Source organism: Rhodnius prolixus, unplaced genomic scaffold, assembly GCF_049639745.1.
Source record: "Rhodnius prolixus isolate KJV_2025 unplaced genomic scaffold, Rpr scaffold_23, whole genome shotgun sequence".
Taxonomy (NCBI): Eukaryota; Metazoa; Arthropoda; class Insecta; order Hemiptera; family Reduviidae; genus Rhodnius; species Rhodnius prolixus.
Window position 1 is genome coordinate 1,651,069 of NW_027411627.1, and position 13,122 is coordinate 1,664,190.

The window sequence follows — 13,122 nt, forward strand, 5'->3', positions numbered from 1 at the left end:
ATTAAAAAAATTGAGCGAATAACAATTTTTTATCGAAAAGTCCGAGTTCGAAAAATATTAGCTCTTCTAAAGAGTGCCAAAGAATGCTTGGACATAACTTAAGTGAGCGAATACTTTGATTTTCGAAGTTTGTCAGAGAACAAAAATTCTATTGTGGGATTGTGGGGAAATGACTAGTTAAATTTCCTTCAATAGAATCATTTTTATTTGTGGAAGATAGGAATGAAGCACCTATTTAAAACAAAGAAAGGATGTTTATGTGAAATAGGGTGAGTGGAAGCCGAGTGAGTATTTACTCCATATTATAGTTAATGCTCTTGCTTTAAGAGTTTTCACAGTTAGTTACGGAACGTGTCTGAAGACGTTTGCAAATATGGTTTGTTCAAGCGTTCCTCTGACAAGAGAGAAATTGTTAAACTCTATATTCTTGTTGGGGTTCTTTCAGATGGGCCTGTGAAAGAAGGAGGAGTGAACCTGAGTGCAGGACAGCGTCAGCTGTTGTGCCTGGCCAGAGCTGTACTGCATGACGCTGCATGCTTAGTTATGGATGAGGCCACAAGTGCACTTGATTTAACCACAGAAAAAACTTTCACTCATGCCGCTGAGAAAGCCTTTGCAAATAAGACTGTTATAACAATAGCTGTAAGCAATTACTATATTACTTAAAGTCAATTTAATGTAATTGTCGTGGAAACCTGCTTAGAATGAGACATGTCTCCTCTTAGATCGAAATAAAGTGTCAGCTTTATATTTGAACGCTTGTATAGGACAAAGTCTCATCCTGAACAGAGACCCTCAAATACAAATGTCTATAATCTTTTTTTGCTTCTTGATACAGCACCGCCTGACAACGTTGCTATCGTGCGATCGTATCATAGTATTAGAATTAGGAAAGATAGTTGAAGATGGATCACCTTCTGAACTATTGAGCCGATCAATGGGTATATTCTCATCAATGTTGAGATCTTCCATGGGCAGCGTACAACATCCTTGACCTGTCTCTGTCCTCTAAGTTTCTCCTTGCAGTACATCATCAACTAAATGACCATTTGTGAAGAAATGTACAGACAGAATTTGTTCATTGTCCGGCAGGACAGTTATATAAGAGTTGATATAGTTTATATTTTGTGTTAAAATGTAAATATTATATTTTTGTGTAATTACATTGGTTTTTCGAGGTAGTGTAAAGCACAAATAAATTTTGATATAACATAAGAGTATGAGAGTAGTATGAACATTATCCTTTTCTTTAAAGAGTGATGAATTCTCCAATATGAGTTCGGAGAATACAGGCTCGCCATGCGCTATCAAATTCAATTAAAAATATTGCTTATTTTGAAGTCCAATTTCTGACTTATTCCTATTGAGTTCAATCTCAGAATGTAGAGATGTCTGGTAGCTATATGTATAATTATTACAACTGTCTCAAATTTGTCTATTTTTACCGCTGAATTCTTTCTGGAAAAGTAAGAACGTCCACCAAGAGAGAGAGAGAGAGAGAGAGAGTGAGTGAGAGAGAGAGAGAGGAAATATAGTAACAAATAACGGGTTTGAGATTTTTTGATGGTCCTATAATGTTTGAAAAAAGTTATTAAACATTTGTAATTTATAAGTGACTGTATTTTGTAAAGTTTCTAGAACTAGAAACCAATGTAGCCTGTACAAATATGTATTACAAGTTCAATTAGTTTTCCCGACTTATCTAATATGTTTAGATAGAATATTTCTCTTAAAATTATAGCCTGATAAATAATAATTAAAAAAAGTTCAAAGATGTAATTAAGTTGAAGAATTCATACATTAAAATACAAAGTGGGGGTACTTGGATTATGGGAAAGTTGAGTTGTGCTGTTTCTGGAAACTTTTTTATTATTATTAGTAACAAAATATGTGTATGTTAATACCGGTGTTTAGCGAAAGGATTAAGGATAGTAAGATCTGTCAGTAATGAATCGTATCAGTTTAGATTGAAATGTCTATATTTTCTTGAAGTTAGAAGATTTGATGGATCCCCAAATTTTACAATCATACAACTACATATATTTTCTGCACGGTGAACCCAAGAAGAGGAATTTTAAGTCAGTAATGTTTGCAGTTTTATTTAGGAGAGGCAGGTTAGATTTGTAACTATTTGTTATCAAGTCAAAATTCAAATTAATGAGCTCACTGAAACGTAAGTTTGGGCGCTCTAAACTCGCGCAGACGATAGTTGGGCATAAGGCCGCCAGGTTGCCTGGTTGTGGGCAGCCATGTTGTACATTGGTTAGTGTGGTGGCCATATTGCTTGTAGGAATTCAGTTCTTGTTGAATCGCAAAACGGCGAGGTGCGGTAGTTAATGTTGTCCTATATCTAATGCTCACCTTCGTCATATTTTTTTCATAAAAGAGTAATTGTGCAATCTCATGTTTTATCGTTTAACAGAGTGATTAAATGTTCTGCTGCATACAATATTGGAATACATCGTCGCCATGTAGTAAACCCAGTACCGGTGTTGAACACAGTTATATCTTTGTCTGGGAGCTTGGATGTAAAAAAGTTCGCAGTTTGTATAATTTTGTTTTCATGTTTTTAAAATATACTGTGGTTTGGATAATTGTGCTCTGTGAGTTAATTTAGTAACAATGCTTCAGATTTAAATTCCTCTTGCCAAAAAAAGAAAAAAAAATATGTCAAGCCAATTAATTCGCTCTGGTGAATGTAGAAAATTTTCACCAAACATATTTAATAAAACTAAGTGTACTAATTGTTTTCGACAAAAAGAAGAGCATAGTGCAGAAGCTTTGGAAAGCAATAGGGTAAGCAGTTCTAGAGTAAAGCTTTGTTTGAATGCCTGATTAATGTTTGTGATCATTTTAACATGTGTATTGAAATCATTTACATGGGCTTAGAAAATTCAATTTGCTGGCATTGGTCTTGTTTCACTGGGAAATTTCCATAGCTTTAATTTCAGTCTCCTATTTGCAAGCTTATTGTTTATGGAAAAGAGGGAAACTTAAATTTAATAAGCCTGAGACATTTTATCTGTCTATACACTTCTTTAACGAATTATTTTCACTCTATTGAGAATCAGAAAGTGCATAAGGTAAATTTAATTGAAGTGGATATGTAGGTGTTGATTGTATGGCCCAAAACTTCTCAAGAAACACATTGGAACTAATCTTCCATCATTATGTAAACTATTACCAAATCTCGAGACCATTTTCGCAACTTTCAATTACCTGAATTTCTGGGACGGCTTGCAAAGAGTTAATGAAATAGCGCTGTTGAAAAATAAAAATATCTTTTTCTTTCTTTTTTGGGAAATTTAAATTACCTTATTACAATGGTTTATGTTTTAAAAAAATCTACACAAACGTCACAAAGTTTAGACTGTTTTAGGGTTTCTTTTTTAAATTTGAAACCTTTTTTTTAATTCAACGAAAACTAAAAATCAGTATTTTGGAAATGCACAAATTATGACCATCTGCAGCTAAGTGAATACATTGATTAGAAAGTGTCATAATTGTGTTGTGGGTCATTGAACTAACAGTACAACCTATTTCACTCTTTTACTGCTCTGTTGCCGTCGAGTTTCTTATTTTATTTTTTATTAAGACATTCGCTTGCTTATATTTTCATTTACTCTAACCGCTCGAAAGAGAAAGTATTGAAATCGTGCACATTTTCTATTTTGAAGTTTCGCCTGAAATGAAGTTAGGAAGCCCCCAAAGATAGAAAATGTGGTTTTTACGGTGAAAACATTAATGTATAATGTCTGCAGAGTATGTAAAACGGAAAATGGCTGTCAAATTTTATGTTTAGTCTTAATACTGTTGTGGGGCGTTAGAAAGTGCTTTGCCGAAATCAGACTCCAGGAAGTTTCCTGTGATGAATTTTTTGTTCACCCTCTTTGGGCTTCTCCGGAAATGGCTTTAATTTAAATTTTTATTTAAATTTGGTAAACTACTCATTGCGCATTTAAAATCGTCAACTTTTATTCGAAATTACTGGAACCTGTTTTGAAAGGGGGTTGGGAAGGCTTCCATCTGCAGTGCTATTTCCGTTTCATATCAGTTTTCGCTTTAGTCAAATAAACTTCATAATTATTCGCACGTACGCAAGTTGACCGTCGGCGGTCAGAAATTTTCATCTAAGCGGTAGTTCAGTTTTAGGTGATAGTGTTACGAAACAATTACCAGACTATTCCTGGAACCAACCCGGACGGTAAGAACATTATCTTATCATCTGTTTATTTATTATGTAATTGTGATATCTGTTACACCACCTCCTCCTCTGAAATACTTAAAATTGGTTTTCAAATCTCGCTTTCTCTCCGCTTTTCCTAAACTTAGTTGGATCAATTCACTGAAATATCCCTAGAGGCTTCTCTAACTCTACTACTAACTAGGCTGAAACTTTTATAAAATCAATTTTTCTGCTGGTGAGAGAACTGTGGAATTGTAGTAAAAAGAAGAGCACCTGTTGCACAAGAGATTTGAGTTGTAATACACCGCATTCATTCTTCCCGATGCCAGAACTGTAATTCACACTTCTGATCGAGTGAACTTGTTTTGAAACTCCATAATTAGGAGAAACATATTTACTTTTTATTCAACTGTAAAGGAATAAACCAATGGTTCTCAAGGATGACAGAAGAGCCAGGTTTCAATTAAAAGGTATGAACTGAGAGAGAACACCGCTCCGTACTCAAACTGTGAGTTCAGGCAAAGAGAGAAGGCATTTATTTTGAGTCAGACTAGACTGACAGCTTGTTGTATCTTGTTTTATCTTCTCAAAAAACAGAAGCTCATTGGCAATCCGCTGGCGATTCTTTTGTTTGTTAAATGAACAGTGGATAGGCTGAGTATAAGTGAGTAGCCACTATTAAACTGTTTCTCCTTCTTGTGATCTGCGCTTTGCAACTGCGTTTGTACATAACATATAAAAACGACAACTGAGGGTATCATTCTGTGGTTAGCGGTGTTAGTGTTGTGGATTTTAGATGAGATCCTCTAGCCATCACTGACGGACGATATTGAGGTGCAGACATCTTTAATTCCAGCGACCAAATCTCTCGCAGAGGGGCTTGCTTTAGAAATTCAGTTCACTTGCCCGTTTTCTGGTATGGACCAGTCACTTTCACTGTCAATTTAGTGGCCAATTCAGGTTGCTCACCACTACAAAGTTTCACTATTTTCGCCCAAATGAAATTGTATGATTGCAGTACTGCTGTCATGTTTGTTGCTTTCTTATTGGCGACAAGCTGTTTGCTTTCTCTACAGACAGTTGCCAAGCTTGAGCCGTCTCGATCTCTGCCTCCTTCGCAAACAGTCCTGCACTCTCCTCACAGCAGGTGTGAGTGAAGTCTGCACGGAGTGAGGGGCCAGTTCTCAAAGTGCAAAGTGATTTTCAATTCATTTTGAATAGTACACTCGAGATTGACCACTTTGCTGACACATCAACTCACTCGCTATGTGAGCACTAACTGCTGTCTTACTCTGACCAGAGAAAATTGGAGTGCTAATGTAATATGAAGAATTTGGTCTGGAGGGGTTGAATTCGTTGATGATTAGAACGTTTCGTTAAACCTCACAGTTCAGTACGGTACATCCTGCTAGGTTTTAGAATAGATGTGTACAATAGTCGTTTGGTATTAAATGAGAGATTAGATCTTAAATCGGCGCATCTTATTTTGAGGTTTCTTCAGTTCCACCTTTTTTACTTTTTCTGGCAGCCTGTAAAGGAAGCCCTGGGATCGCTTCGAATTCCCATCTCAAAAGTGTAGGACGATCTGAGTGAAAGTTTTACAGCAATGCAGAATCTAGACTAGGGTGACCTCCTGGAGACAGTGCGAGATGGTGCTGCAAGTAGGTCAGTGACCCCATTTTACCTGCGGCCGGCCATCTACCTGCTAGCTCCAGCATTGCGCTGCTTTCTAAATCCAATCTTATCGCCTTTTTACTCTATCCATATCTTTTTCTTTCAAAATGCCCGTTTATGACTGCCCACCAGGTCTTCTTAAACTTTAATCCAGTTTAGTACACACTAGCCACTATGGATTTATAACACAGATTTAATCCATAGTCTTCCTAGTTTTGACCTCGACCCTCAGAAAGTTCACTTCTGATTTATTAAATACAAGCACCGCCTCTAGCCAGTTTGCAACTTTCAACTGCACTTGTTAATTAAATTATTGTGAACTTATCTGGTAAGTTTCTATACTTGATCTTACTTTGTTCCGTGCTATTTTTATGTATGTGTTAACCTCTACCTTTATTCTACCCAAATACATTATCAACACCCCTAGTTTTGTTGATTGAGACCATGGTCGGATTAGTCCTAGCACTTCAAATTGCTAGTCTTCTATTTCGTTGGTTTTAAGATTTAGGGGCAATTCTGGTAAGGGTCCATGTGAAGCTTTGGTACATGGTAAAATCTTTGCTAGTTAGGGTAGATAATGTGAAGGTTAAATGGGCCAAGAGAATCTTAGGCAGAATGTTGATAGAAGAAGTAACCAGCTGAACTACTCGTACAATACCATTATTATTTTTAAACTAGTGATTATTGTTAATGTTAATAGATATGCGGGGGGGGGGGGGTGGAGGGGAACAGCAGTGTGGTGTGTGTGTGGGATTTCTTCATCAAAATACCTGAAACTGTTGGCCAACATCTCGTGAATATGTCTGTGTTTGAGTCACGGCACCTGTCCTTTACCCCACCTTAAATAGTGTTAGAGGAAGGGGTTCTATCAGACCCAGCAGATCTCAGTGGCTACTTCCAGAGAGCGCCACTAGTCTCCCGTGACGGAGTCAATATCTGAGCTTGTCCAAAATTTGCTGGTGAACATATGTTTAATACAGCTTTAGTCTGGGGCATTTTATTTTATATTATGACCTAAAGGGGTGAGGAATTCAGATGCTGGCCCATAGATTTTCTCTTCCTGGGAGCCTCTTGCAGCTCGTCCGCGGTTAGACAGTGTTGCCTGTAATGAGAGGTCACTGTCCGAAGGCCAGCGGAGCGCTGAAAAAGGCTCCGGGCACCAATGACCTCGAATGTTGACCTCTCTTCAACTAAAAGAAATGAATGTCGAGTGAGTATGTGGATTGTTGACTTTGATCAGGATATCTAATCTTAACTGAGTATATTCATTAGCGCCCTGGCTCAGGAATGCAGAGTACGAATAACGTACGACTGGGTTTTGTTAATAATTTTCAGAAGATTTTTTGGTAGGTCGCCATATTGGTTAACTTGACCTCTCGCACTAGTTTTGTGCTTAAATTACGTGAATTTGGTGAATATTGGTGGTGGATAATGTTGCATGACTGTACCAAATAAAAGGGAGTCACCGTATATTGCTGAGCGCACACTCTGGGCTGTCTAAGCGATCACTCCTAATATGGGCAAACAACACAAGGAATCCATACAATCAGCTGCTGTTAAACTAATTAAGGCAAATCTAATTTACAGCCCTCACTAATCAAATATAACCGGTATTTAATTTTTTTAAGAATGTGTTTTGTTAAAAATCGCTGAAACATAACACAGACTGTTGTGTCTTGTTCGAACTCATCTATTTCAGTGTCTCAGGTGTCAAATCTGAATTCAGTTTTAAAATTAAATTAAAGTTCAATTTGGCCAAATTTTCCAATTAAATAAAATCCATCCCAACAAAATTATTAACTTGAAGAAAATTTCTCCCACTAAGAATATAATTTCCTCATTTTAGTAAATTTTTTGCACACAGAACGAAACCTCACCTTCATATGGATATTAAAATAAAAGTTGAAATGCTAAATAAAATGAAGGGGGGGGGGTCGTGTGGGCTGAGGGCTCCTCACTGGAAGGTAAATTGGTCTGCGAGTCAAAATGGGACTAGTTTCTCTGAGGAGCCTGAGACAGTTGTTGACCCCGAGCTTACATTACGAGTAGTAAGTAATAGTTACGGCCATATTATTTCTAGACATAATGTTTTAGAAACAGACTTTAAATTGTATTGAAAGAAGAAAGCTTTCATTGAGTAATATCAGGGATTTATTAAAATCGGCCAGGTCTAGATCACATCCACTGCTAATCTTATAAAAAAAAATTTTTATTGATCCAATGCAGCTGAACTGAAAGTTAAACAACGCGATCTTCCGTGTGTTGCTACCAGAGGACTCAAAATAAACAAATCAAGAGATAACCCTAAATGGAAAATCTGCCGATCTCCCTGCGCCATATTTCTAAGAGATAGACGATCAGAGATATTGTAATCAGAGGGTTAAAGAAGTACATTGATTTTTCATTAAATCATATGTTTAATTTAGAAGCATTGTAGTAGTTGGTGAGCTTGCTAACGGTCCAAGTGATTGTGTTGCTTGAATGTATGGCCAGAATAGAATTGCGCCAGCGAACCGTTTCTATTCGTTCCAGTCAAGAAGCTGGAAGTTTCACCTGAATGTTCATTCAACTCGGCCCGTCGATTACATAACTAATTCTATAACGTAAACGAGTCTTTGTGGACAGAGAATTATCTAATTACTGTGTTACACTGCAGTAATAAACGTGTGTACACTCTGTTCCGCCAGATTTAACTTCCCCATTTTTGCTTGTAATTAAGACACTTAGCTGCTTCAGTGTGACCAGTGCCTCTTTAATAAGGGTGGATATCTGAAATTATGTTGGTTGTATTTCCTTCCTGAATTCGTTTTCACTCTATTCTGACCAACCGTCACCTTCCGTCAGTCCAACCTTACCTCAGGCACTTAATTGGAACAATCTGACGTTATAAGGCTCACATACATACAAAGTAGCCTACGATTTTTCACACAGTTCTAGCTGTCCGATGGGCTAAACATTAATCGATCGCATTGTGTACAACTCTAATGTACAATGGCCACGGCGAAACCGAAAACATTTCCATCTGGCTAGCCGGTCGTACGACCGCATTTTATCAACTTTGAACTTCAGCGAATGGTTACGCTTTAGTATTGTCTTGTCGCTTAAAGACCTACTGGGACAAGAGGTGGTCGGTCAGACTTCCCTCAAAACAGTTACCCATAGGCTTTTCTCATAAAAACAGAATTATTGCAGTTCCGAGCGTGAAGAAATAGCAACTTGCGAATTCCACAAAAGAACGATTCTCTCCGAATTAAAATCTTCATCTGAACTGAGGTAAGAAGAACTTCTCATATTTGGTAAAAATTGCTCGGAAATAGTAAATCGCAGGACTTAGCCATCAGAATCCCAGAACAGGAAGTGCCACTTAAGTTTTCTTATCAGGAGCCTGATATTACATATTTTTGTAAAAAAATGTTTGGTTTCCATGTGGGCGTTAGAAGTGTGGAACTCCTGTGGCTGAGTTTAGGCCCACTATTACCACTCGCCTTTGCTAGCATTCGAATAAAAAGCGATTTTATAATTTGGAAAAGTAAAGTAAGAAGTCAAGAAATGCCTATTATTTCAGGCAGGCTTTACACCCAACTACCTAATTAAATATCATGGACGGAGGCGCCTAACAAACATACGTACAGTTACGATATAAACTGTTGAGTGATTTATACGAGATTTAGTGTGATTGAGCATAGCAAGTTATTGGCAAGCAATTTGTGCATTTATTTCCTCCTTTAAGAAATTATTTCCAAAATTTGATACCAGCTGTTCTTCTCTTCTGTTTCCCTAAAGAAAGCTTTATTTGTAACTAAAATGGATTATGAAATTCAGCTGATATAGCCTGCTAAAGAAGGGAACATGCAGAGTCAAGGTTACTGCACTGAGTTTATCTCACCTCTTAAGCTTGCTTCTAGTTTTGTATCTCGTGGATGTTTGTGTGGCTACACGTGATGATTACAATTGCAGCTAGGGAAACTCTCAAGGACCACAGTCACCTGTTTCTGTCATGGCAAGCCAAGCTAGGAGGCAGTGGCAGTGGAAGGTTGTTTGGTGCGCAGTGCTTGTTGGACTGTTGGTGGCAGTGCTGACTAACCCCTCTTCTTGCCAGTATGTCATCTTTACAGGTAGTTTTTTCTTTCAGTTTAAGGCACGACAACATCTGAGGTTATTGACGCCCGAAGTTTTTACCAGTGCACTGCCCACTTCGGGGTTAAAGACAACCGTCCATTAACAAACAAACGATTCCCTCCATCTGTTGCGGTAGTGTCCTAGCACTGGGTGCAGTATGGAGCAGGATTTTTTTACAATATAACGAAAATAGTAAAGTTAGATTTCTGGGTATCTATCTCGTACATTCTAAGTGACCGGAACACAAGCAATCAATTTAAACTAATTTGATTGCCGCTAGTTTTAGTGGTTGATTGCTGGATAGAGTATTCTGCCCCAGACTGGATCAGGCCAAGACAGTATCTTATTTCAGTCAGAAATTTTATCAAAAATTCTCCACCTGCTTTAAATTCACTATTCGTTACGGGTGCATTACTGATTCCTAAAACTAGTTCACCAATTCCTTGAGGGTTTTAAATTTTATTCTATGCCATGGATTTAAGGAATGATAAGGAAAGTTAAGGCATTTTAGGCCTCAACAATAATGCCAATAATTTTATTAGCAATAAAACAAATTGTTTTTCATTTCAAGTTATTTTGAAATATTTATTGTTCTGTAGTGCAATTGAAGGAATAATTAAATAGAAGTGACTCGAACTTGCACTTCAATTGAAGTTCGCAAATGAAGTTAACTCATTGAGTGTGTATTTTTTGGGGATCTTCCAAGCAACTTTATTTTCATATTAATTTGATTAATTTTGGTAGAATAATTGCCTAATTTCTCTTATTCATCATAAAAAGAAGGGGTTGTAATCGTCAAATTATTATTTTCTAACACGGAAATATCTGTTTACTATTTGGGCCTGTTGAATTCTCTCTGATTCAGTTTCCATTACCTGAGAGATACTTGCTCCGTCAGTGCCTTTCACAGGAGCTTGAGGGCTTTCAATTTTATTAAAGCGGTGGAGGCAGGCTCCCATTCGCCCTGATGGTAATTATTAGCTAGATTCATGCGCTAAATGTTGCAAAGATAACTGTAATCTGAATACCTTTTCCAACTTAGGTCTCAACTGCAATGATTCTTTTCCATGTATTCAACGTAAGATTTTGGACGGAAGTGCGCTGGATGCCTCCTTAGCTCGTCGGCCACCCATTTCACCTTCTTGGGCTTTGACTTTGTTGGGTTTCACAATGGACGTTATTAAGATCTAGGAGAGTTCCCCCACTAAAGGTATAAATGCTTGCTACAAATGACCGCTCTTTATTTACTGCCCATTAGAACTATTATTATAATAAAATAGCAACTAATTAGATAATAAATAGCACTGAAGAATTAGTAATTGAAGTAATAATTGTGCCACGTAGAACCGAGTGCAGTACAGTGGCAATAGTATTGTTTGCGAATGACAGTCGAACGGATGTAGTTTCTAATTGTGGAGTGTTGTGATGGGTAAGTGGACCAAGGGGAGTGTCCTCCAACTACGTCACCGCCTTCAACTGTCGCATGCTCTGGTTTGGCCATCAGACAACTCTGCTGTCCTCTACTGTTCTGCAAAGTGATTCTATCCTTTGTCCTCATTATCTTCTTTTCTCTTTTGGTTGGTTTTGGATTTTCATGCCTTATCAGATGGGTTTAGTTAATTGGACCTTTTTTGTTTAATGTTTCTAACAGGAAGGTGACAAATACTCGTACAATATAGGAATGTTGGTCGAATTCTCCACACCATAAGTGGTAAATCTCTCAGATGGTAAAGGTCTCAACTAAAATTCGTTTAGGTAATCTGAGTACTACTCGCAAGTAGAACATTTTTCACTCTGGTGATACACTCAAGTTAGGAAGGGGCAGTTGATTGACAGTTACTTGACGCGGAGAGATCTTGCCCCAACTCTCTTGTTTTTGAAAACAACATTACAGGCAAGATTTCTTTGCCTGCCTATCAAATATAATACGATATACACCGATGTTCGCAACTAAATTGTGTTTATGAAAGAAACATGTCATTTGGTTGAATCAAGCAAAAGTCTACAAAAGTGAAGGTTATAATGCAAATTAAACTGCATTTAGTAGATAATAAGCCAGATGGAAGTAGATCAGATTGTTGGCACTAGTCTGAGCCAAGCAGCGCTTGGAATGGCAGAATTTCCGGACTAGTCGCCATACTCTCCCCTCAATATATATTGCACATGTGCTCCTTTTACATGTTAAATTGCCCAACTAGCCACTTAGAATTATTTTCATTTATGTACTTCTCGGCGGTGACCTTGATTGCCAAATGTATTTGTGAGAATGTCACGTGTACGATTTACCGGGCGTGGCTGTGACCGTTGGCCCTTGTCCTAAATATCTTTAACCTTTCTTCGAGGTGGCTCAGGACGCTTAGTGTGTAATGACTAGGATGATAAAGTTGAAGATGACTATATAAGATGATTCAAGTGCAGTTCGTAAGTATTAGTTGATATAATAGGGCTCATCCAGCATCTAGGTTGAAGGACTGGAATCTGGTGCTATCTTTATTATGCATACTAAGTGCCAAACTCCTTCTAATACTCTCCAGTACGAACTTCCACTAAGGTTGATCGTCGAACTGCACGAAAAGACATACTATTTAAAAGCACCCAAATTTGATTTCTCTTGGATATAAAAAATATGAAATCACCTAATTTTCTGTAAACTAAAGGTTTATTTTGTTTATGAGTGACGTTTATTTTGATAAAAAGTTGCCAAATTTGGAAGAAAAAGTTAGAAGCTGCTTCAATCAAAAAACCTACCGTCAGTGTAGGAGAGACCATAGGCATACTCCTGGTAACGCTGGTGATCTTCCTTTTCCTGTGAACCATAAGTTGAGCAGCTCCTCTCTACTTCTAGCTTAGTGCGGAAAACAGGTCTGACGGTCTTAAGAGAAGTGCTTTCCTAATATTGAAAGTGGGAGCTGGGAACCTTACCCCTGTATATAAGCACAGTAAGCTGTGTGTTGCCTTACCTGTAAATATTTGCCTGAATTTTGTTGCGAAGTGAATGGCCTTGAAGCGCACGCTCACACACGTGTTTACCTTGTACACACTCCTAATGTCCTCCAAATCGCAGTGCTTTTGTAACGGTTTGTCTACACTCAGTATGATTGGCCATCTTTTTCCCTTCTCTTACACTCATACATCCAGGCACA

General features: G+C 37.7%; 2 protein-coding genes across 9 annotated transcripts in view; both read left to right on the forward strand.

Moving 5' to 3' along the window:
• Positions 1-1,220, forward strand: part of Sur (Sulfonylurea receptor) — an 88,565-nt gene extending 87,345 nt beyond the window's left edge. For both annotated transcript variants that reach the window (XM_074139200.1, XM_074139201.1), the window contains exons 30-31: positions 446-642; positions 839-1,220. In XM_074139200.1, the coding sequence (XP_073995301.1) occupies positions 446-642; positions 839-994 (353 nt within the window). In that variant the 3' untranslated portion in view covers positions 995-1,220. The remainder of the gene's footprint in view (positions 1-445; positions 643-838) is intronic.
• A 1,043-nt stretch (positions 1,221-2,263) lies between these two features.
• osp (myosin phosphatase Rho interacting protein outspread) overlaps positions 2,264-13,122 on the forward strand; it is a 63,769-nt gene continuing 52,910 nt past the window's right edge. For 4 of the 7 annotated variants that reach the window (XR_012461621.1, XM_074139193.1, XM_074139197.1 and 1 more), the window contains exon 1: positions 2,265-2,796. Coding sequence is in view for 5 of the 7 variants with exons in the window: in XM_074139193.1 (XP_073995294.1) it covers positions 2,668-2,796 (129 nt within the window). In the remaining 2 variants the exon portion in view is untranslated. Of the gene's footprint in view, positions 2,797-9,872; positions 9,976-13,122 lie in introns of those variants that run through there. The other 3 variants (XR_012461620.1, XM_074139194.1, XM_074139196.1) reach the window with 3 other exon arrangements.